Genomic DNA, 23,455 nt, shown 5'->3' on the forward strand with positions numbered 1-23,455 from the left:
AAAAAAGCATGAGAGCAGGGGTGGGCAATAATTTTTGAAGAGTGGCCACTTCAAGTACTTAGAAAGTGGCCAAGGGCCACACTCTTCTATGATATTAATGGAGGAGATGCGGGGTCCAGGATGAAGGTTGGGTGCAGAAGGGTTGGGGTACTGGACTTGAGAGCAGGAGAGCATGTGGGGTCTGGGAGGGAGTTTGGGTGAAAGAGGCAGTTGTGACCTGAGGCTGGGATGCAGGAAGGGTTGCACAGGTTTGGGCTATGACCTAGGGCAGGAGATTGGGGTGCAGGATGTGGAAGTGGGTATATGTGCAGGGGCAGAGGGTATGCGTTATGTTGGGAAGGGAGGCAAAAAGTGAGTAAAGGACTGTGGGGGAAGGGAGGCACTTGGGTGCCAGAGGCAGGCTCTGGCTGGGAAACTTACCTGGGTGACTCCTGGATAGCTGTTCACCAGTGCCCTGAGACAGGCTCTCTGCCAGCTGCAGCCCCAGACTGCTCAATACTGCTCCCAGGGCCTCTGCTCCAGATGCCAAGAGGAGGGGAAGGCTTCATGCACTGCACCCTGTCCCCCAGCAAAAAATCTCTCAGTTTCTATTGGCTGGAAACCATAAACTGGCCACTGGGCACTAAGATGTTTTGCAAAGGACCTAGAGAAGATGCTACCCTCCTTCCCCCAGCATCTGGAGCAGAGAGCTGCAAGGCACTTAAAGCACTGGCTGACCATTCTGTGCTGAGGCTTGGCAGGACACTGGCTTTGGCAGGCCATATCTTGCCCACCTTGTATTAGAAGAGTCAGAAAAAAAGACAGAAGAGTCACTTTAAGCTCATCTTTTGAAAGTACACTTACCTCAGGTGACCTTTAGCATCAGGGCTCGTGAAGAACCCAAACCCCTAGAGTTTTAGTTCCCTAGAGGCAGTTCAGCAAGTTAGGAAGCAAGCATATTGGTGCTGATACTGTTTAAAACTGCCATTAACTTGCGATTCAACTGAACCATAGCTTCTGAATGTCACGATGCAAGGTAGGATTATGAAGTTTAACAACTACGCAAAATTCTTAGGCACCAGATTCCACCTCTAGAAAGGGTCAGATGCGTACTACAAGGAGGCAGAATTGTAAGGGGAACCAACCAGTAACGTCACTTTGACATTACCTTTTAGCCATTTTCTGAATGGCTAATAGCATCAGACAATAGTGGCCTATAATGCAACGCTAGGCTCTGACCCTGTGTCGGAAGGGTCTCCTTAACACTGGGAGAAATACCTGCAATGATCAAATGCAAGTCTCCTTTTACAAGTCTGAAACTGTACATACACCACCAGAATAATTCCTACGTGTACTCAGTGAACTACTGATGTACTATTGGCAAATTAATGGAGTTCTTCAAACGTCATTCTAAATTTCCTTGTACGTCAAGCACTTGTTTTGTGGTTTAAGAAATCGAAACTAGATGAAGCTTCATCTTATGTTCAGAAACAGCTAGCATGCACGGTGTTATCTGAAGAACACAGTGGCAGACTGCAAACACATTCTGGTAATCTGCTTCATTCATGTTGACAGAACTTCAGCAATTCATCAACATAGCACCTCATTTGCAAAACTGATTTATCTACACACTGCTGTTTAAGCCAAAATCCATCGCAAACAATTATGAAGAATTACTGGTGCATCTCACAGTAACAGAAGATGGACAAATCAAGTGAGGAGGGAGCAAGCAATGGTGCAGTGATGGGCAAACTAGGCTAGAGAGTGGGCCACAGATGAAGGAGGGCCACCACAAAATTATCATAACCAGGACAGCCTCCCAGGATAAGTTAATTTTACTCACTGTACTTGCACACCTAAAGCTTGTTGAGTGTGCCAACTGAACTGCAATAGCACTGACTGGATTCAGGGGGAGGGCTACAGCTCTTACAGTAATTGTTGTGTACAATCAGCATACACCTCACTTCATGTGCATGTTACTTTTAGTAACACCAGAAGGAAAGAAAAAAGCTGCACACGGAAGCCAGCAGAATCTAGCAATCTTTTGTATGGGCAGCAGTAAACAAAATGTCTCACGGGCCACACACAGAACCCTGATGGGTTGCAGATTGCCCACTACTGCAATGGCGTAAACCAACGCTACTTTCTTCTCCCTTCCAATCTGCCACAGAGCAAGATGTCCAGGATGTCAGCTGGTGACCAGCCGCACTTGGAGTGCTCCATTTCATTAGAATTGCTCTAGGAATGGAGCACCACTTCCATCGAAAAAGTCCCAAACCACAGCTCATTTTCTGTTGACAAATAAATACACATTTTCTTAGCAGTTATTTAAGGGATAAAAATGGCCACATCTAGTGTCAGCACCTTCTGATATACACAAGCACGCAAGCCAGCATGACCACCCAGCTTTTAGAATACCTAAGGCAGAGGTCATCTATTTTTTGTCAAGGCCCAAATTTCTTGGCAAAGGTAGAGCCATGGTCCAGATTCCACAGAAACATTATTCAAACAACAATGATAAATAAAATTATTTCACAGTCCCTTTAAAAGCATCTCTCTTTATTTGCCTATTGATACCCCTGGCCTTCCTTTTTCTGGGGGGGCGGGGGGAGAGTGGGGTGGATGTCATGTTTCAAACTTTCCTGTACAGAGTTTGAAGCAGAGTTAAACCTAAGGCCATGTTTTTAAAAATGTGCTCAAATTCTATCTTAACTGATGATTGCGTTAGGGCTAATGATCAATATAAGCCTCCTACCTTTTGGGAGGTGCACATGCTTCCTCTTCCAGCTGAACAATGCTCACACAGTATGCCTTGTTTTGCTCTTTACAAACAACTGCATTTGCTCAGACTCCAACTAAAACACATTATATTCAGGTCCACGTTTTCTTTGAGTAACCAGCCAAATGAAGCCAGAAAAACTGGAATAACAATGCTAAATCAGCCTATGGTGTTTGCAAAATACGTTTTTCTATGGCACCTTTAAACATATTAAGCAGAAGCCACCACTACCGTCCCCCATTAAATGAGTTTTACATGGGCCATTCTCACTCTAACCTCTAGGCTACTGGCAAGTTGTGGGGCACTGGTCACATGATAATGACTTGCTTCCTTAATTCTAACTGCATTAAGAGATTATTATAAATACACTACTTTCCGTTATGAGCAACTGCTATAGCTGCTGTAAGAATGTTGTGTGATCCTAAATGAGAGGTAAGGTGCCCACGACAAACACTCAAGATATTAAGACGTGTGATTGCCACAAAAGCTCAGGACCCAATAAATTGGTTAATCTCTGAAGTGCCACAGGTCTGCGTGTTACTCTTAAGATGTATTCCACACCATGAGAGACTGAAGACCCCAGAACTATACCATTTTATAGTTCAGCTGAAGCACAGAGATTGCATGACTTGCCTAGGGCTAAATTCCAGAAAAGCAGTCATGCAGAAGATCTGAAGCAATGGGTCTTCCCCACAAAAGCTCATCACCTAATAAATTATTTTCTTAAAGTGCTACATGACTGCTTTTTTGTTTAGTGAAGATACAGACTAACACAGCTACCTTGCTGTGACTATTCAATACCAGAGTTAATACCAGAACCCAACATCCAGCTCCAATCACTACAGCACTTCTTCCACACACCTTGCGAGACAAACAACTTTTTTCTAGCTATCACAATGACAGGCATGGAACAAATTAGTTAACCCAAGAAAAAAGTAAAATCGATATACGGTTTTTTTGAGGTCAGCAGACACTGAACCAAGTCAAATACCTGCCCAGCCTGGTTAGTCACAGAGCTGGTAGTTTATGGGTGGTGAGATACCACACAGTTGACCTGCTTTTTCCTCAATGCCTTCAAACAGTGACTCAACAATTAAAATGCTGTTAATTAAATCTGGACATTCATATGCCCTAACCAAACACCTATGCAGTCTTTACAATCCTGCCCTTCCATGCATATCCTCTGTATAAGACTAATTATTACCCTGAATCATTGTGTCACTCTGAAAATAAAAATGGAACGATCCTGGAGATAGGAATCTCCTCTTTCTATTTGTCCTACACAGCACATTTCTGAATGCTATCAAAAAGATGAAAGAGAATATCGGAAGGACCAAGCTATGAGAGAAGTCAGTCACCACGCTTGAGATTATTTCCTTTTAGTTACATAAGCAGATCTAAACTTGCACAAACAAGACCACACAACAGGCTAAACAAATGTGTACAACCAGGATCCATTTCTCACTAATTAAGTCCATTGAAATGTTGAATGAATAAATAAATGACAAATTCTCAGGGGGAGGAAACTATATGCAAAAGAAAAGGAAGAACTGGTTCCAGAGACGACGACATATCTTAAAGTCACTGATATTTTGGCCGCATCTTGGGCTTTCGACACCTGAGCTAGCCATTGAAAAATGACTTTTAACACAAAGTCTGGCATCTCTTTTGCTTTCCCGATGAACCATGATGACTGGCACAGATTATAATATAAACAATGCTGAGTGGCAGCATACAATGTGTAGTAGGTCAGGAAGCACAATAAACAAACTCCCCCGAACTTTTTATTTCAAGTCACGAGCAGCTGAGAAGTTTTATTGTGAAGCTTTTAACTGAACTTTCAGAACAGAACACTGGTCAACCTGCTCACCAAACAAAGGCAGCAAATTTTAAACTGCTTTAAAAAAAAAAAAGTTTTTCCATGAGCTATTTACTAGAGTAGCTACACGTGTCTTTTGTTCAGGGACGAGGTGGCAGAAGAATTTTAACAGTGTCACATTTGCCTTCCTGTATCAAGTTGTACAATGTCCCTCAGTGGATTTTCAGGGGCATGAGTTTGAATAATTACAGCCTACAATTTTGCAAACACAACCTGAACTGAAGTCTACACAGACAAACAGTTGGCTGAACAGACAAACAACTCAGAGTACCAAGCAAACAAAGACACTTGTTTTGCATTTGATTGTAATCCAAGCCTACAGAGCCTTAGACACAGACATACCTATTTACTAGACATAAAGCTTTCCATTTATACCAACAGAAAGTGAATGGAAAAAGAAAACTGACAGGACAGCATATTTCCCTGAAGAGAACCGCCAGTTTAAGCACACATCAGTAACTGATCAACTGAGCTTGCAAAAGGCAACCACTACTGGAGCGCTGAATCCATCAGGGAATCCCGCTTTCACATTCTCCAGGTAATTCTCTTGCATCTGTTCCTATTAAGAGTCAAATCTATCTTGGACAGAAGCTCTTGTCATACTGGCATGCACAGAGCGTTACTGGCACAGAACTACAGCCTGCAATATTTAGACCAGTGGTGTCCAAAAGGAAGCCCACCAATCACCACATGCCCCCTAAAGCCAGTCGCCACCCACCCACCAGACCCCTGACCCCCCACAGCCAGGCACCCTACCCCCCCGCCGACTCACCAGAGCAGCGCCACTGGAGCTGCCCAGCCCCAGGTGTCACGCTGGGAAGGAGCTGAACCGGGGCAGCGTCGGCTGCAGGAGACACACGGCGCCTGGCTCCTGGCTAAAGCCACAGGTGCTGCACCCAGAAGGAGCCACACTGGGGCAACATCACGGGGCACGGCACCGGGCTCCTGGACAAAGCCTCAGGAGCTGCGCCAGGAAAAGGGTTGCATGGGCTGCCTCCTCTGCTGCCTCCACACGCTTGTGATGTGGTGCCTGCATGGAGCAGGTGGAGGGGAGCCCCATGTGTGCAGCTCCCCTGAGCCAGAGTGGCATTTCGCCACTATGTCAGTGGTGTCCAATAGGAATTCAAACTCGCCATACTTATGGTTGTCGTCCTTCCTTATTCGCCACATCTCCCCTGCCCCCGCTCTAACTGAATGTCCTTCCCCAGAGCCAGGCACCCCCAGGCCTCTGTGTTCTAATTTAATGCCAGCAGCTCCTCAAGCCACTGGGGCTGCCACCACCACACATTTCTCCCACTAAGCAGTGGGGCCCATGTACGGAGTGAGTGCACGGCACTCCCCGCGTGCAGCTCTCAGAGGGAGCTGTATTTAAAGGCTCGAAGAGCTGCATGCCGTTTGAGAGCCATATTCGCCACAACGCAGCATACTATGTGGCACATGTGGTGAGTGGAGACTGTAGTGGACACCCCCACACTCTGTATATAACCCATGTGTAAGTGCAGGGCTGACCTCCCATCGTTCAACTAGAGTAGCGTTCTTCAACTTCTTATATTGGCGGCCCCTTTATCTCAGAGCAAGTCTCTCAATGCACAGCTCCTTGGAAATGACACACACTTTGTAACATTTAACACTATTTTAAATGCTGGGTTGGGGGTGGAGCAGGGCTGGAGGGACTCTAGCTGTTAGCCGAAGCCCCCGTTATACATGAGGCTGACAGCTCACGACTCCTTAAGTATATATGATTAGGTGTGGATCAGCCTGAGTTGATGCACTCCAAACACCCTACCTTTGATCACCATCACTGAGAAGCAACAAGGAGATGCCAGAGTTTTGGGGAAAACCTCCAACAAGATATTTCCTTTTCTCTCCACCACCCGTCCCCTAGCACAGAGATCAACCTCATTCTCCTAGTCCCACAACTGTCCACAAAGGAGAGCTTGAAAGACTGGGGGACTCACATGTGCTTCTCTAACCCAAGTAATCAGATAGAAGAGTCCTTTCTATGGAGCAGCTCAGATTCCAAGGCAAGAAGTGACCACTGTCTGACTTCATGCATAAACACAGCCTACAGAACTTTCCCAAGGTAAGTTCATTCAGGAAAAACAATCTTGATTTAAAATAGTCAGTGACAGAGAACCCATTGCAGCAAATTCTTTCATATCCAGCATCCTATCATCTGGAACTCTCAACTAACCAGCATTTTAGCCATAGATAAGTTTTAGTTACATTTTCCATAGGTACAGTATAGTGAAAGTAAATACAAATAAATACAGCAAATACAGTAGACGTTTACCGTGTACAATACTGCTATTGTTGGTAAAGTACTCTGTAGACATGTTTGTTTGTTAATATCCAGTCTTGTTTTTCCTTAGTGTTATGCATTAGTATACCTCTCCATTATCCAGAATATTTGAATATCCAGCAATCTCCCAGTCCTGGGCCTGCCAGATAGGAGTTTACTGTATAACCTTTGTTGAATAGTTCAATGGTTAATTATTCTCACTATTAAAAAGATGCTTTATTTCTAGCATGAATATGTCTCAGCTTCAATTTCCAGCCACTAGATCACATTAGTTCTACCACACCTCAAAACATCAGAGCTGCTGCAAAGAACTTGATTCCTTCTTCCTCCGCTAGCAGAAGGAACTGCTGAAAATTCTGTCACAGAGCATCGGCCCCACCAACACCACCAGACACCACAAACAAATGGAAAAGGAAAACGGGAAAGAAAATGTATTTTATGGAGGACCCTGCTTTGAAGGTCAGGGGAAAAAAGCTACTCTTAGCCATCCTCTCAAAGACTGGCTGCTCAAGGAGAGAACCTCACCAAACTTTGTCTAAGCCATCCTCAGCCTAAGAAGAAAGCATTTACTTCTCTCCTGGTGTTGCCACAAGAAAGCAAAGGACACAGGAGAGCAGGGGAGAAAAAACTGCTACTTAAAGCAGCAGAAAAGTTTTTGGAAATTTAAAAAAAATTTCCTGGTAAGACTCAGAAGTTACCTGTTGCCAATATGTAATTTGGCTTTCTGACCAGCCAGTAGACAAAAAATCAATTGAGAGAAAAAAGCCCTTTCCACAAAAGCTGACAAAAAGCAGCTGCTTCAGATCTTAATTTGTGAAGAATAAAATTCTAGTCATATTTAAAAATCTTAAAGCTACACAAACTAGTAGAACAAATCAAAATGGATGCAGGTGTCTATGACCATGCAGATATGACCACAAATATAAAGAGGCTGAAACAAAATTAAAGCTAAACCAAAGGTCTTAAATTGTGAGAGGTAGGAATTGTTAGGCTTAGTCTACACTACAGAGTTCTCTCAGCATGCCCATGTTAGCTAGCAATGTGAAGAAAAATCAACCCCGCTAGCTGACATCACTGCACTGTTATGACACTGGGATCTATAATTTGTGGAGCATCTGTTCAAAGAGACATTAGGAGAGATTTCTGGTAGAGTGAGAAGAAAAGGCTTCCTTTCCCCCTCCTTCCTGAGGGCTCAATGAGAATCAGACTTTTGGCTAAACACCTATTTAAAGCAAGCAACAAACTTAAGACAATCCCACAGATTTCCCCAACAATTCAAAGAAAAGAGTTAGAAATACAGACATCCTATGAGCGGAATTCATTTTCCTAACAAATTTGACATGCTCATCTACTCAAGGGCATCTGCATCAGAGCACGTGTTCCAGAGAAGAGACCTTCTCTTATGAGGAGCCACTTGATTGCTGAAATCAAGTTTTCAGAAAGAAACAGCAAAACATGCACAGATGACCCTGCTACTTCTTGGATAGTACCTCCTGAATGAGCATCTTTTGAATGCCTCCCTCTACCAGACTATTAACTCCACACTCCTAAAACACATGGTTGGTTAGAGTGGTCAGCTCAGCAAATCATTAAAAAAAAAATGAAGCAAAATTCTTGGTACAAGAGATGTATAACTGACATTTTGAATTCTGTTTTGGCAGACGAGGTCTGGGATGAGGTCGTCAACAGCTAAACTTATTTATGGGAACAGAGAGAACTGCCAAGTTAATCTCAGGGATGTACTTAAGGCCAGGAGAGCAGAAACCCAAATTTGGACTAATTTGCAAGGGTTGCTGCGGCTGTTGCAGGATAGTTGCTGATTCTATAGGATGTTACACTATGATACCAGACAAAGAATATTTTGCTTTGACTACATAAGCTTGACTGCTTTTCTTAAAAATCAACTGTTTTCTTCCTTGATGTTTTATGACCAAATCCTAAGGTTTTATATACATGAACATGACAAGAGACTAGGCTTAATCACATGTATTGCAGAAGTACATCAATTTGAAAATCCTTTAAAATGCATTGACTATTCTTTGTTTAAAGTACATTTTCCTAATTTTTTGACCACATCTCTTGTTCTATATATGGAGCATCTACTTTTGTCATGTTTCTCATGCAAATTGAACTTAACTCCATACATCATATTAACTAAGCATGCCTATGGCACTACAGAGGTGGTGAGCTTATTTTAAAAGTATAGTAAAAGCCCAATTATCCGGCATTCAGATAACCAGCCCATTTAGTAAACCGGCATGTATAGCTAGGGCCGGCCGCTGGCCCCAGTGCCACTAATGGGTACATTTTATTTTCTGGCATCCCAATTCCCCAGAGATACCGATAATGAAAGCTTTTACGGTAAAAGCTTTAATATGAAGAGATGGTAGCTTCTTCATAATGGCAGAGCCTGTGAAGGCCTTATACTCAAGGCATTTTACCTGCCGAGGGACTTTAAGGCAGATGGCAGGGGCTTCATGTTTTCTCCATTTTCCTCCTTTTCGTTTACTAATTTGTCACCAGATCAATAGGGTTCTGGCCCTTGATGCCAAAGACTATTCATTCCCTAGAATTCTGGAATTGATTAGACACAACAATAAAAAAATACCACAATAACAATGGACAGAACAGGGACAGATCCCCGGTGTGGGAAATGGGCAAACGGAAGAGATTCCTAGCCACAAGGGGCAATGGAAGTTGGGGAGGGGGATGCTGGTATGGGAGAGGAGAATGAACAAGGGTGCACAGAACAGCTGGCAGCAGAAGATTAAAGGAAGCCGCACGCAGCCCCTAACATAGATAGGAATGGAAAGTATATAGTAAACTTGTGGGGCTGAATGGAGTGACGTAAGGAATCCCTAGTGCATGCAATAAGCTCACATTACACAATATTGCACCTAGTAAGGTTGAAGATTACTATGGGGCAATTATCGCCGTTCCAATCCTCTTTTTCTCTACTTTCCCAAATTCACTGTAAATTCATAATCTTATTCTATTCTAGGGTAGAATTTTGCCAAAGTCTACACTGTATCAGATATAGACACCAGGCCAGTTCTGTTGCATCATGGAACAAGGCATTCTGGGACACATCCACAAAGTAATCTTGTTATAAATCAGTCAAGGAAGTGGAATTTAGTTTTACACACGAACCACTTTACTACCATTAATTAATTAAGCCTCAATCTTGACAAAATGGTGCTATGCAGGTATAAAAATTAAGTGAGTTGCCAAACAAAAAAAGGAAATAATTTATAGGTGGGATTAGAACTCTAATGTTCCTGGATTTGTCTGATAAATCCACTAGATCACATCATCTCAGAATGGTTTATAGGGGGCTCTCTTTTTAAGGTTATATCCTAATGGATTTAAAATGTGAAAATTTTAAGGAATGCAAAACATCCCACCATTTATGCAACAACTGTAGGATATCTGAGCATATCTTTGTTTAGAAAAATAACATACAGCTGGCCACCGAGACTGCACAGGATTCAAAACAGACAGAACTTAACATGTCTGTGCCAGTGGCAAACAGGCAGCCTCCACTGGCAAGTGTGGGGCTTCAGACGGCCAATTTCTGCAGAGTAAGTTTTTCCACTTAAAATAAGGAAGTGATAGCACATATCATTGCAAATATAATGTGGAAGGTTATTTTACAGCACCCAAAAACACAGATGCCTATTCTGCAAATCTTAGGAAAAAGGCTCAAACAGCCAGTTAGTGTCCATATTGATGTTTACAAGCTGTGATTGATAGCTTATGCTTCCCCATTTTCTGCAGGCATTCCTTGTTTACTTACGTGCCAATGCTTCTTGCACAATACATTTCTTACTTTCCTATGCCCGGTTGAGATCTCGGAGCAGCACAGAACTTGGTCCTTCATTCAAAAACCCAGTGCCATAGGCACACTGCTGGCTAAATCACAGAGGTGTCAATCTAGCAGTGCTGGTGGAAACATGCCCCTGCCCATTCACGCCCCCTGAAGAGGCAGAAACTATTTTGGCAAGAAAGTGTGTTATCAACACAGTACAATGCAGAGACCGCTGAAAGTCAACCTAAGTTACGTATGTATACCTGAACTAGCATAACTTAGATCAACGAACAGTATAGCATAGACCAGCTACAAATCACTCTGAAGCAAACAAGGACCAACACCAATGTATTTTACACAACTTGCCTCGAGCCCTCTGGCTGGAATGATAGGCTGAGGCAAGGTATTTAAAGCAAGTGACGATGGAAGAGAAAGTGGGTTTTTCTGAAGGAAATCCCTGCTCCCTTCCTTATGTTGTTCTTAAAACACACACCTGAACACACTTAGCAGACAAAACTGTTTTTAACAGGGAACGCTGCTAAAGAATCCAAGTATCATACCCTCTACGTTCCTCTCCACATAAGCAGAGGACCAGGAATCACAGTTTGGTACCTCATAGAGAAATGCACAGTAGATCAGCTCAACTGTCATTCTCAGTCAATCAAGTGTCATACTATGATGTCTGAAGATATGTTCTAGTGTTTCATGCATAATAAATGACAATGATATTCCTATGACAAATGCCCTAAGATCCTGAATTAAAGATGTATCAGTCAGGGTCATGAATGATTTTGCACAGGTTTTAGTGTGGGTTCAGGTGACCATTTTTATCATACTGGACCCAACGTACTTTTGACATAATTGACTTTTGACAGCTATTTCAGTGATTAACTGACTTTTGCTGGTATAAATGGAAAAATAAAAACCAATCAATTGGGATGAATAATTTTGTGACTGAGGTAGGATTTAAAATGTGGTAACATTCAAGGATTGATCTTATCATACAGTACAATAAATAAAGTGGACATGAAGCCTTCTGCTAAAGTCATTTCAAAGGACTTTAAGCCCATCATTACACATTACACAACAGTATCACCTGCCATGCAGCCTGTGCTAGAAGAAAAATGCTTGAATAATGCCATCTGATTGTTTGATTTAACATCTGATGCATGTTAAACGGATTTCTATAGAATTAATCTATATTTGATGACCACAAGGCACCTGTCTCTGTACCAGAAAGACATCAAGATTCCCAACCATTTTTGCCATACCTTTCCCCTGAAAGCCAACAGTCTGACAATTATTTTCAAGTTACATGATCTGTTCTACACCTGTATGTGTCTTCTGACCGCCTCACAACAGCAGCACATACACCAGCCCCAAGGCTTGATTTACTAGTTATTTAAAAGAGCCTTATTTGCCATTCAAAATGTAGCAGTACTGCTCACTGATTTGAGTAACTGATGAAATAGTAAACTTACTTTAAATTGATATCGTTACTTTGAAAGACATTAACAGAATTAGGCCTAGCTACATTAGCATTTCCTCCATGAGACTTTGATGTGCATTTCGGAACTGACTGTGAATGCAGTTTCTCCCATTGGCTATAAGAGGGTTCTATATTGTAGAATTTCTTCTGCACGCTGAAATTCCCATGAGTCCTGCCCATTTAAAGCAAATAAACCTAAATCACATTTGAGGAAAAACAGCTTTAAGAATGACCGTTCTTGGCCCTGTTATGGATTCTCTTCAATTTCAATCCAAATCAATCTCTTTTAAGTAACCTATGTTCATTAGAGTGTATTTTAAAACAGGGGATTATATTTATTCATGGCTATTTTCATTACAGGGTCCAGCATCTCCCAACCCCTCTTCCGAAAGCCTTTCTATGGGCAACAATAGACCTGAGTGAGTACAACAGAAATAATACACAAAGTAGGAACACAAGGAAAACCTTAAAAGAAATAGTTATGAACACAGATATTACCATACAGTAACCAGTCCACAGAAGCAGCAAATATTTGATGCTTCAGGAAAAAAGGAAAACAAAGCTGTAACACAGCTGGCCAAATGCATAATTCTGTATGCAGGTGAAGGGGAGAATTTCCTGCTGATACCCGACACAATCAGTTTATACCCTGAAGCAAGATTATTTTTCTTAGCGTGCATGGCTAATGTTTGATGTTGACCATACTACTAATCTGCCTCTTAATAATACACCTATATTTAGGATCCTTCCAAATTAGTCACATGAAGTGCATCACTCACAATTGGGTCTGCCCCCGTGAAATCGGATCTGTGCACTCTTAGGCTGCGTCTACATTACAAAATAAATCTGAATTTAAGGCAGTTAGCGCGATATTACCATGTGACTGTCTTCACTGTAAATATTATTAGCTCGATTTAGGGAGCACTAATATTGAGATTACAATATTGCAGTTACCTGATGGCTATAGCATCAAGCTCAAATTCAGATGTTTGATTAAAGGCCAGTGTGGAAGCGCCACATCTTAAAATCGAATTTATTAGCCTTCAGAGATATCCTGTATGTAACCCACGATGCCCCTCACTGCTCTGGCTGCTGCTCTCCAGTTAATTAGGTAACAGAAAGACCATGAATTTTAAAGCGTGAGCAGCAAGCCTGTGGCTGTGGGCTCATGTTTGTATGAGAGCCTGAGAATTGTATCTCTTTCTTTGCTATTAGCACAGTGAGCAGATCTACCCATTACAAATCGCCCCTGCAAGGAGTTCATGATTCTGTCTCTGCACTATTTTTTTCTGTGTTGCCTGGTGCCAGCCGCTGCCCCGCTGCACCTCATGGCAACAAGACTGTTGTGGGGGGTCATGCTTGCTTAAGATGCCAAGAAACTTCTTCTCAGTGCTTTCCATTTGTGTGCGAACTCCTTTCCCTCCCCCGCAAATGCCACACAGTCTGGGTCTTTCCTGCACTCTGCCACATCACTAGGGTAGCCCCCAACCCAATGAAAGGATGTACATGCAGTTCAGTGCTGACCACGCTGCCAGGGAGCATCATGTCATAGGCTGCGCGTGTTTAGGGCTCCAAGGGCAGGAAAGATATTTGGGGGCTTGCTGCCACCTAAGATACTCAGGGAGGACCACTTCAACTGGCCCCCCACTGAACCACCCAAAGCCATAGCATGGGACCACTGGTGCTTGCGGATGCCAGGGGAAAGTCTCCCCCCAGTGACTAAGATAGTTGGGGAGACTATTTCAGCTACTTTGGCAGCCGCAGACCACAGCACTCCCCCTCACACACCCTGCCAAAAATATTGGTGTGGGCTTGCTGTCCATTGCAGACACCTTCTGGTTTTGTATTTCAGTTATAAAATCCTTCTGCTAAAATCTGCTATCTGTCTTCATTCTCTGACCCCCTCAGAAACACGGGACAGGGGGCGGTTCTAACTGAGATTCCTGTTTGTGTTATAAGTTCAGTGTATATTTCACTGCCATCACCCACGTTGGCAATATCTGTGTAGTGTAGGGGAAAGTCAAAAATTCTATCCTCTTTCTTCTAACTTTGAGGATACAGTCAGGGCCCCTGTATTATTTTCAGGGATGAGATGCAATCACAGGAGGGGGACACTCAGTGGATGGCCAGTTGAGAATTCAGCTACTGATCAGACGTTTCTGTAAACTTTTTGCCGTCCGTGTGGAGGCCCTACTTTTCCTTCCTTTCAATGGGAAAAATGGACATTTGCTTAGCACGGGAGGGGAATGAGGAAAATGCAATGTGGGAAGATGATGTCAAAGATCAGTGAGCAGAGCGAATGCTATGGGGAAGAGGGAACCGTGGGATAGAATCCCACAATGCACTACTGCAACAGTCAATATTTGCCAATTTGAGCGTGGCAGCGATGAATCGACTTTGTGAGGAACACATGGGAGTTGAGGATGGTCAAATTCAAAACTATAAATTTCGAAATTACAAAATCTACATTAATAAATTCGAATTTCTCTCATAGTGCAGACATAGCCTTACTCTATACTATGCAGATTTCACAAAGGGAGACCAGTGTTTCTCAGACTGAGAGTCCATACCCAAAAGACCATTGCAGGGGATGGGGTGAGGATGGGGTCACCAGGTCGTTTTAGGGGGAAGTAGCCAGATTGCCATGCTTACTTCTGCTCTGCCATCAGAGCCAGCTGCAGCAGGAATAAGGGTGAGAATACCATATCATTCACCTGTCTTCCTGAAGCAGATGTTCCCCCAGGCTGAGTAACCACTGTGGGAAATACTATTTGTTTGTTTTAGATGTATTTGGCTATTAATTTAATAGGGAGTCTACTTTTTCACCTATTAAGTGACAGTTCTATTCTAACGTACAGCGATGAGGACTGTGTAAGACAAGTGGTCTGCAACCTCCAGCTCCTTAAGGACTTTGTGGCTCCCAATGCTATAATTGCAAAGTTTTGAGGGTGGGGGGAAAAAAAAAAAGCAACCTCCTGATTATTTCTGCCAAACAGTGAACATGTAAAAGCCCATCCATGAACAACTCACGTCTAAAGAGCAAATAAGTGATCTCCAAATGTTGTATAACTCCCCCTTTAATAGCAACGAGGGGTCCTGTGGTGCCTTATAGACTAACAGAAATGTATGAGCATAAGCTTTCGTGGGCAAAGACCCACTTCGTCAAATATAGGACATCTGCCTGCATCTGACGAAGTGGGTCTTTGCCCACGAAAGCTTATGCTCATATGTTTCTGTCAGTCTATCAGGTGCCACAGGACCCCTCGTTGCTTTTGCAGATCCAGACTAACACGGCTGCCCCTCTGATACTTGACTCCCCCTTTAATATACGCAGTGCACTGTGGGATATGATACTATATCTGTGTTTTGACTGTGCTGATAATGAAGTCTTATTCATATGCATTGCAGCTCTTGAATTATTGTTGTTTTAACCTAATTAGAAAAAAATGGCTCTTCTTGCTGTTTTGCTTGCCAACCCCCCAGTTTTAGAACTTGAACAGAATATTTTTACAGCAACAGCGAGCCCGTTAAACTCATTATGGTCTTAAAATCAAGCTTTTTTAATTTTTTTTTTTTTTTTTTTTATTTGGAGGGGAGTGGAACGATCACCAGCAACAAAGACCTATAGGTCAAACTATATTATATTTTTTGCAGCGCCATGAAATGTTAACACAGGTGTGAGGCAAAATTTCAGAGCAATGACAGCTCAATATCTAGAACTGGGTTAATATTTCTCATATGTTACCGTGTACAGGAGGAAAAATCCTGATCACAGTTCCATAGCATTAGACACCCAATTAGCCTAAGTCACAAATAATGCAAGCTTACTGTTTTCACTAAGGAAAACAATACAATTTTAAATATAAACATGATCTGCTGAGTAAAAAGAATCTGCTCTTATACAGTTCTTTCAAAAGTAAAAGCCACACATGAAGTATCTGTAAGCAACTGTGTACAAGAAAAGTTATAACTTTAGGCCCTGATTCTGCTGCAACATCTGCGTAACTAGTGCTGAGACCAGCACGGGGCCCAAAGCTCTGCACGCACAAAAGACTATGAAACTGAACCACCAATTGCAGAAGTTAGACTATATGGCCTGGTTTATTTGTGGAATGCATTTTTGAATACTTTAGCAGATGAATCAAACCTGGGATCTCTGAAGCTTAATGTATGAGCTTCCACTGCATGAAGTAATCTGTTTCATGCCCAGGCGAAGGGCAGAGCTGTGCTCCCTTTGGAGGGTGTGCTGACTGGGCTGCATGTGGCCTGCTGGCCACAGGTGGAGAACAACTGTCATATGCGTCTCTTACTGTTTTAGCTAAAAGGCACATGGCCCAGTGAGCACGAAACAGTCATCCACAATGCAGGCGCCCAATCAGTACACAGCTATAGCCCATGCACAATCCTCCAACCCATACACGTAGTACATGTATAGTGTGAACACAGCCCCCATTACACAGAAAAAGCTCCGTAAGTGGCCCACGATGGTAAATACGTTGAGTACTACTACTCTAGGTGCCAGTACAGAAGGACAGAGCACCACACCCAAGAGGCATGTGCTATATACGGAGGAAGAGTACGTGGACAACACATCCTGACATTAAAATGGTCTGATATTAGCATGAGTCGGTCAAGCAGAAAAGGGGCATTACCTGTAGTGCTCATTCCTCACCAGGATCTTTGTTACAGGCTACTACGCTGGTCACGTTCCCATTTTTGTGATCCACACAGACACATTTTAAACACAAACTACCTCTCCGCCCCAAGAAGAGCCATGTTGAAAGTGGACTGTATCCATACTCACCCTCTGAAACTCAGACATGCTGCTTGCAGTTAACTTCTAGGCAGGCAGGGGAATGCACAGCCCCATACAGGTACATTACCCTCCACTTTGCACCTCAACCCATCCACATCAACCCATAAACTATCGCCCCATGCCCTCTTGGGATATTCAGACAGGGTACGCCATACACCCGCCTCTAGCATCTGACACTCGCACAGGCCAAAGTTGCTTTCACTTACCATGGTGACTTTGGAGGTGTTTCAGGTGATTTGGTTCTTGCTGTCACACTCCGCTCATGTCATGGTCAGAGGCAGTTTTATGAGGCCTTCTCCATCCATTCAACTAAAAATACCTGCCCCCCCCCCCCAGTACACTCTAAAAATATTACTAAAACCCACACTTCCTCTCCTGCCCCATATGCAGCCTCAACAACCTATCAGCCCTACAGAGCCAGCGACAGAGTCATTAGAAGTTCCCCTCTCCCCAGGGATCACACAATGAGAAACGGGAGAGAACCCCACCAGGGCTTGGGGGGCGTTTTCTGAAGGCGAAAACGAGTCTGGGGGCTCCGCCGCTCTGCTCGGAGGCGAAGGGGCAAGTCCCAACGCCCGCGGCCCTCCCTGGGGTGGGGGTGGGGGGCAGTCAGCGAGGTGAGGAGACCTGCGCCGTCACAGGGGGTGTGCGCGGGGGAGGCAGGGCGGGCATGGGGCTCCCGGAGCCGCTTTGTGGCTGGAGGACCGTGTCGAGGAAGGGGCGGGGGGCAGCGATCAGGGAAGTGGAAGCGCGCCCCTCCCCGGATGAGGGGGCTCTAACCCGGGGGGAGGAAAGGCCTGGGTCCCTCCCTAGCTGGGGGAGGGGCCGTCCCTTCAGTGGCGGGGGAGGCCCGGGTCCCTCCCCGGCGCGGGGGGGGGGAGGGGCTGTACCCTGGGGGGAGGCCTGTTCCCCTCGGCGGGGGCCCGATCCCGCCCTGCGGAGCTGCACGCCGGTGCCGCCGGCCCTGGCTCCCCTGCCCGAGCGATGCTGCGCGCTGCGCCCGGCCCCGCAGTCAGCGCCGCATCCTTCCCCGCCGCTTCCTCCGCGCCTCTGGGGGCAGGGCAGCCCGCGCCCCTCCCCCTGCCCAACCGCCCCTCCCCGCCGGAAGCGACCTACGGGCCCACAACGAGGCTGCCCTCGTCGCCGGCGGCCGGACCAATCCGACATCGACAGGGGGCGGGACGCAACGCGCGTGCGCCGTGCCCCGGCCGCCCTGTTGGTGAAGGGCAGGGAGGCGTTTGCTTTGCACTGCGCATGTGCGGGAGGAGGGGGGGGACTGGCGCAACGTGCCCTCGGGGGTTGAAAGAGGCGTGTCCTCTTCTCGCCTGGCCCCCCCCCCACCCTGCGCAAAGGTGGTCGCTTCCCCTGCCCACGTGCGGGCCCTGCCCCTCCCTGAGCGGCAACGTTCCGAGTTTCCCCCGCCACGTGCCGGATGGGATTGGTGCTGTGCACGCCCGGTGGACCCGGACACTGCTGGCCACGGGCGCTGTGCTTAGGGGGGGCCCCTGCTGAGCAGCGCCCCAGCATTTTCCCTGTGCACGTCTAGCCAGGGGAAGTCACTGCCACGAGCTGTGGTGCAGGCTAAGTGCTTGGCAGGCCTGTGTGCTGACACTGATCATGGCACCCCCCCACAGCAACAACAGCCTTCCTGCTGCAGGGCATAACTAATGCGAGTTAGCAAGAAGCTTACCCTTGCTGCAGTGCTGGGCAACTGCACCTGCATTCCCCCTCTGGGGCGTAGCAAAGGCAAGGTGGGGACAAGGGCACAGCTTTGAGGGCCAGGACTGAGGGCAGCCAGCCCTCAGCTCCACCCGGAGCAGGGCATGTTCCGCCATCGTGGCCTTCAGTGCTGTCCAGGTCACAATGTGTTATGCTCTGGCAGCAGTTTGAAGGGAAGAGGGTTCCAGACACCACCACTGCTACAGTAGTAGTGGTGGCTGGGTGGTCTGGGCCCTTCTGTACCACTGGGTGCCAGGACAGTTGCCTTCTTTTCCACCCATCCTGCATCAGTGGGCCTGGGGCCAGGAAGTGCACTTCTTACTGGTTCAAGAACCATGACTGAGTTCCTTATGTGGGTAAGTCTTTGGGCATGTACAAGCCAGGAGAAAAAGGAGAAACCAATTTTTTCCTCCATAGTCAACTGGGGCACAGCAAAGGGACTTGCCCCATTGTACCAGGTGTGGCTGAGCAGCCCGTAAACAAAGCCTTAGCAATACTCTTCATTTGCCAAAGAATGAACCTGGGTATTGCCGGGCAGAATATTCAGTCCTCTATTAAGATCCATTAAGGGTGAGGCTGAAATGAGCTGTGAACAATGTTTACAAGAGTATTTAATGGTCTCAATCACCTCAAGCTGCCATTTATTTCAATGATGGTCAAATCAAGATATTATAGGAGCATTTTCCAGAAAAAAAAGGTTGCCATGGTGACCATTAAAGGACTAATCTTGTTATGCTGATGAGTTGTTTGTTTACAAGTGCTCCAAGTTGTGTGTTTCACCCCGAAGAAAATACCTTTTCCCAGGCCAAAGCTGTTTCCCTTGGCATTCAGCTTCTGATTGCATGTTGGTCTGCGGAGCCATGGAAACCCCATTGTTTTGGCATTGGGTTTATCGAGGGGTTTGATTTTCATGCCATGAAACAAGATAAAACTCAGCCCAGTTGCACAGACTGTAAATGAGCCAGTGTGTTAAAGGAGGAAAGAAGGTCAGGGAGACCCAGCAGAAGAGAGTCACATGAGCTGAATAGTAACAGAGAGGTAGCCCTGTTAGTCTGTATTCTAACAAAACAAACCAACAGTCTTGTAACACATGACCTACAAAGGAGAAAAAACCCAGAATGTGTCTTTTTATGGTGCATAAAGAAGGAGTGAAAGGTTTGTGGAGTTTCTTTATTTTTGTTTTTGACATCACCCATTTCAAGTCAGACCATCTTCGATTTTGCTGGAGCGGTGCACCAGAGCGGTGCACTAAGAGCTCTTAGTCCTCAGTGGAAGGAGTAAGGTTTTGAGTCTACAGAGACAGATTTTCCTCTCAGTGTTCCATAGTCATGGGTGCTAAATGGGCATGAACAAAAAGAAATTTCACAAGTCCAAATAAAAATCACTCCCCCCTCGGCCTTCTTCCTTGGGATCTGTGATGGCAGTGCAACCGTCATCTGCAGAGTCTTCCAGGAGTCACCCATACGTTATCTCCCCTGTAAAAGGCAAATTACATGAAAAAAAATCTTTTCAGTCCTTCATACATCATGAAGTTAAACAACAAGCGCAGCATCCCAGTGTCATTGCTTTGCCTGCCACCTTTGAAGCCCACATGCCTGGCACAGCATTCTCTGTGGCAAAGGACAGGGGATGGTAGGAATAAGTTTACTGTCACAGAGGGTTCGCCTCCCATTGGCATACGAATTACTATAAAATAAACAACCTGCTGTAGATAACTGACCCTTTTCAAGTATCGGAGGGGTAGCCGTGTTAGTCTGGATCTGTAACAGCAACGAAGGGTCCTGTGGCACCTTATAGACTAACAGAAAAGTTTTGAGCATGAGCTTTCGTGAGCACAGACTCACGGTTTTGCCCACACCTTAGTTACACTGTAAATATGTTAGTGATCACCAGGACTGTAGCCACACAAGGGTAGTCAGCCAGGTCTGCTCGCACACACAGCAGAACCAAGGGATTTGGGCCAAGGGACACAGAAGAGCTGCATGAGCTTCCCCTGTCAAGCTGCCAGCTCCACTAGAGAGTCTAAAGTAGCAGCAAGGCAGGTGAGAGAACTCCACAAGAACATGCCTGAGCCTCCGGATTCTTCCTGCAGTCCTCCCGATGCCACAGCTCCTGTCTTTCAGCCTCGGTCCCTCTCAACATGCTGTTAACTCATGATGCCTCCTCTCAGTAATAGTTTTTAATACTTTCAATTGTCTTTCCCCCCCTCCACCATTCCTCTGCTCCTTATAATGCCCCCACTTCATCTCCCTGTCTCTCCTCTTCTCCATACTCTCCTTTCAGAGCCTTCATCCCCCCCAGTTTGATTGCCTTGCTGTATAAAGAGCCCCAATAAAACACCTAAAATGCACGCTAAGTACCATTCCGAGGTGGTTGTACGTGTGGGCACTTATCTCGGCTACCCCGGTTAGCTTCAGCCTGTTTGGACGGGAGCCAGTTTAACTTGCAGGGCTCCTTCAGTAGATTAGGGCAGTGGTCCCCAACCTTTCCAGCGGCCCAGCGCACTTCAATGAGACACCCCGTTCCTCGGCACACCCACTTTTTTCAGCTGAATCGTTTGCTCATAAGCGTCACATTTTCTTACCCTTCCTAGGGTTACGGTCCCGCTGGAGAGGTTTGTGACACAGGAGTGCATGCAACAACTGAACGAGGATCAAATGGGATGTTGCGTAATCACGTAACTGCTGAAAATTTCAGCAGCTCCAGAGAGCAAGCTCCCCCGTCCCGCTGCCAGCCCACTGGACTTAAACTGCACCCCAGCTCCAACAGGCTCCCACCCATCCTTCCTCCCTCCATGCTGAAGCTGCTGCTGCTGCAAGGGGAAATTGACATATCCCACACCAGCTGGTCCTCAGGCAGCCTTGAGGCTTGATCCCCAGTGGGCGTAGGGTCGTCAGCTTCCCTCCACTGTGGCTCTGCAAAGAGCTGCGGGGAGGGGAAAGTGATGGAATTTCAGGGCACGCTTGGCCAGTTCTCACAGCACACTGGTGTGTCGCGGCACGCCGGTTGCAAATCACTGGATTAGGGTAAGCGTGGGCATCGTGTATCTTCCCTTGAGGTATGTGCTGCTCCAGCAGCTCCCTGCTTTGGGAAGGGGAACTGCCACTATTCCTCAGTCGGGGACGCCTCTCAGCCACGGATCAAAGGTCCACATTTGGCACTAAGGCCCAGATTGACACAGTTATTTAAGTTCATAACTTGCCTGGAAACCAGGAGCCTAAATACTTCCTGGCTGTGGACAGAAGAGCTTTTACAAGTGCTCGTGTGATGGAAATCCTTCCACCCCAGTTTAGAAAGCAACATCTGTTCCAAAGCAGGGAGACCTTTCCTTGCTACTCCATGGCACATTCCCGCGGCAAACAGGGGCCCAATGCTTACCTCAGTTGTGGCACAGGTGGGAAAGGGGAGAATCAGGATGGAATGATTTAGGAATGCTTTTCCCAGCATTGGCTAGAATCCCGTCTGTTGTAACAGGTGAGCTCCCAGGGCTGTTAGAATACTCAGCTGCCCCTCTGCTAAAACCAGCCATAAATTTGAAGAGAATGTGATGACACAGTTATCTTGTGAGGAGTGTCTGTTTTTAAAGTTCACCTGGAGGAGCAAATGCAGAGCTAACTGACAACAAGCAAGACTCACGCTGTGCAAGGCCCTTTCACATTGCATTGCTGTGTGGGCTGCTGCAACTTACGGCTTTTTTTGTTTTTTTAAGTGATGACCAGCCCAGGTGCCAACTCCATGGATGCAGTGGGGCTGGAGCACCTCTGAGATGAAGCTGCGAGCACTGAGTCCCCACCAGTCGGCTGCCAATCAGCTGTTCAGTGGGACCTCCTGCTTAGCTGATTGGGGGTGGTGGTGTGGGGGAAGGCAGGAGGCGCTGAGAAGAGAGTGGGGAGCAGGAGCAGGATAGAGGAGCTACACTCTGACCTGGTGCCAGGTGGAACTCCTAGTTAATTCCGGGGGCGAGAGAAAGTGAGGCGAGAGGGATAATTACGGAAAATGAAACTAGAGGCGGAAGAAATCCCCAAGAGATCTTGAATAGCAAAGAATGATGTTTAAAGGTCTTGTCTTTTAAAATCAGTGAGACACCACACCAGCATTTGACTGTGGGCAAGGATGGGCACCGGAAAAGACTGAAGAGTAGGTGTCCCACTCTGGAAAGAAAAGTGGAGGAGGCTCCAGGAGGAGAGAAGAGGAGTGACACAAACACCGAGGTCACAGTACTATCGTGTCCAATAGAAAGTTCTCCTTGAAGAACATTTTGACTTAGAGTTTGGGGTGATTTGGCCTATTTCTAGAAACAATGAAAAACTCCAGACCAATTGTTGCCGCCCTCCCCCCACCCCACTTTGCACCCATTGCCGTGCCAGCTTGCCTCTTGCTTCCTTCCGGAAGGTCGCAGGTGTGGTACCTGCTGCGGGTGGCAGGGTCACTGATGCGGCCTTCACAGAGCCACACGCTGGGTTACCTGCCAGAACCTGGGGTTTGTATCTGCTCCAAAAGCCAGCATCCTCCACAGCACAGTGTAACCCACACACCTCGGTGCGGTTCCCTGTCCCATGGAGTGGCACCTAGACCACTTACACAGCAAGAAAGACTGAGTCTCCTCTGCAGTCTTAACTGAGAGCCAGCTGGCTTTTAGCTCAAACTGTAGAGGCTCCTGTACCATACTCCAGAGATCCCAGGC

The 23,455-nt window shown here is 46.0% G+C and overlaps 1 protein-coding gene across 1 annotated transcript in view; it reads right to left on the bottom strand.

Annotated features, from left to right (window-relative positions):
- The window catches only part of XPO6 (exportin 6), an 89,134-nt gene extending 71,017 nt beyond the window's left edge, over positions 1–18,117 (bottom strand). Inside the window, exons 1-2 of the mRNA XM_075010603.1 lie at positions 17,943–18,117; positions 17,259–17,371 (exon numbers count right to left, since the gene is read on the bottom strand). Coding sequence (XP_074866704.1) covers positions 17,259–17,261 — 3 coding nt within the window. The 5' untranslated portion in view covers positions 17,262–17,371; positions 17,943–18,117. The remainder of the gene's footprint in view (positions 1–17,258; positions 17,372–17,942) is intronic.
- Positions 18,118–23,455: the final 5,338 nt, after the last annotated feature.

This window comes from Carettochelys insculpta, chromosome 16 (genome assembly GCF_033958435.1).
Source record: "Carettochelys insculpta isolate YL-2023 chromosome 16, ASM3395843v1, whole genome shotgun sequence".
NCBI lineage: Eukaryota > Metazoa > Chordata > Testudines > Carettochelyidae > Carettochelys > Carettochelys insculpta.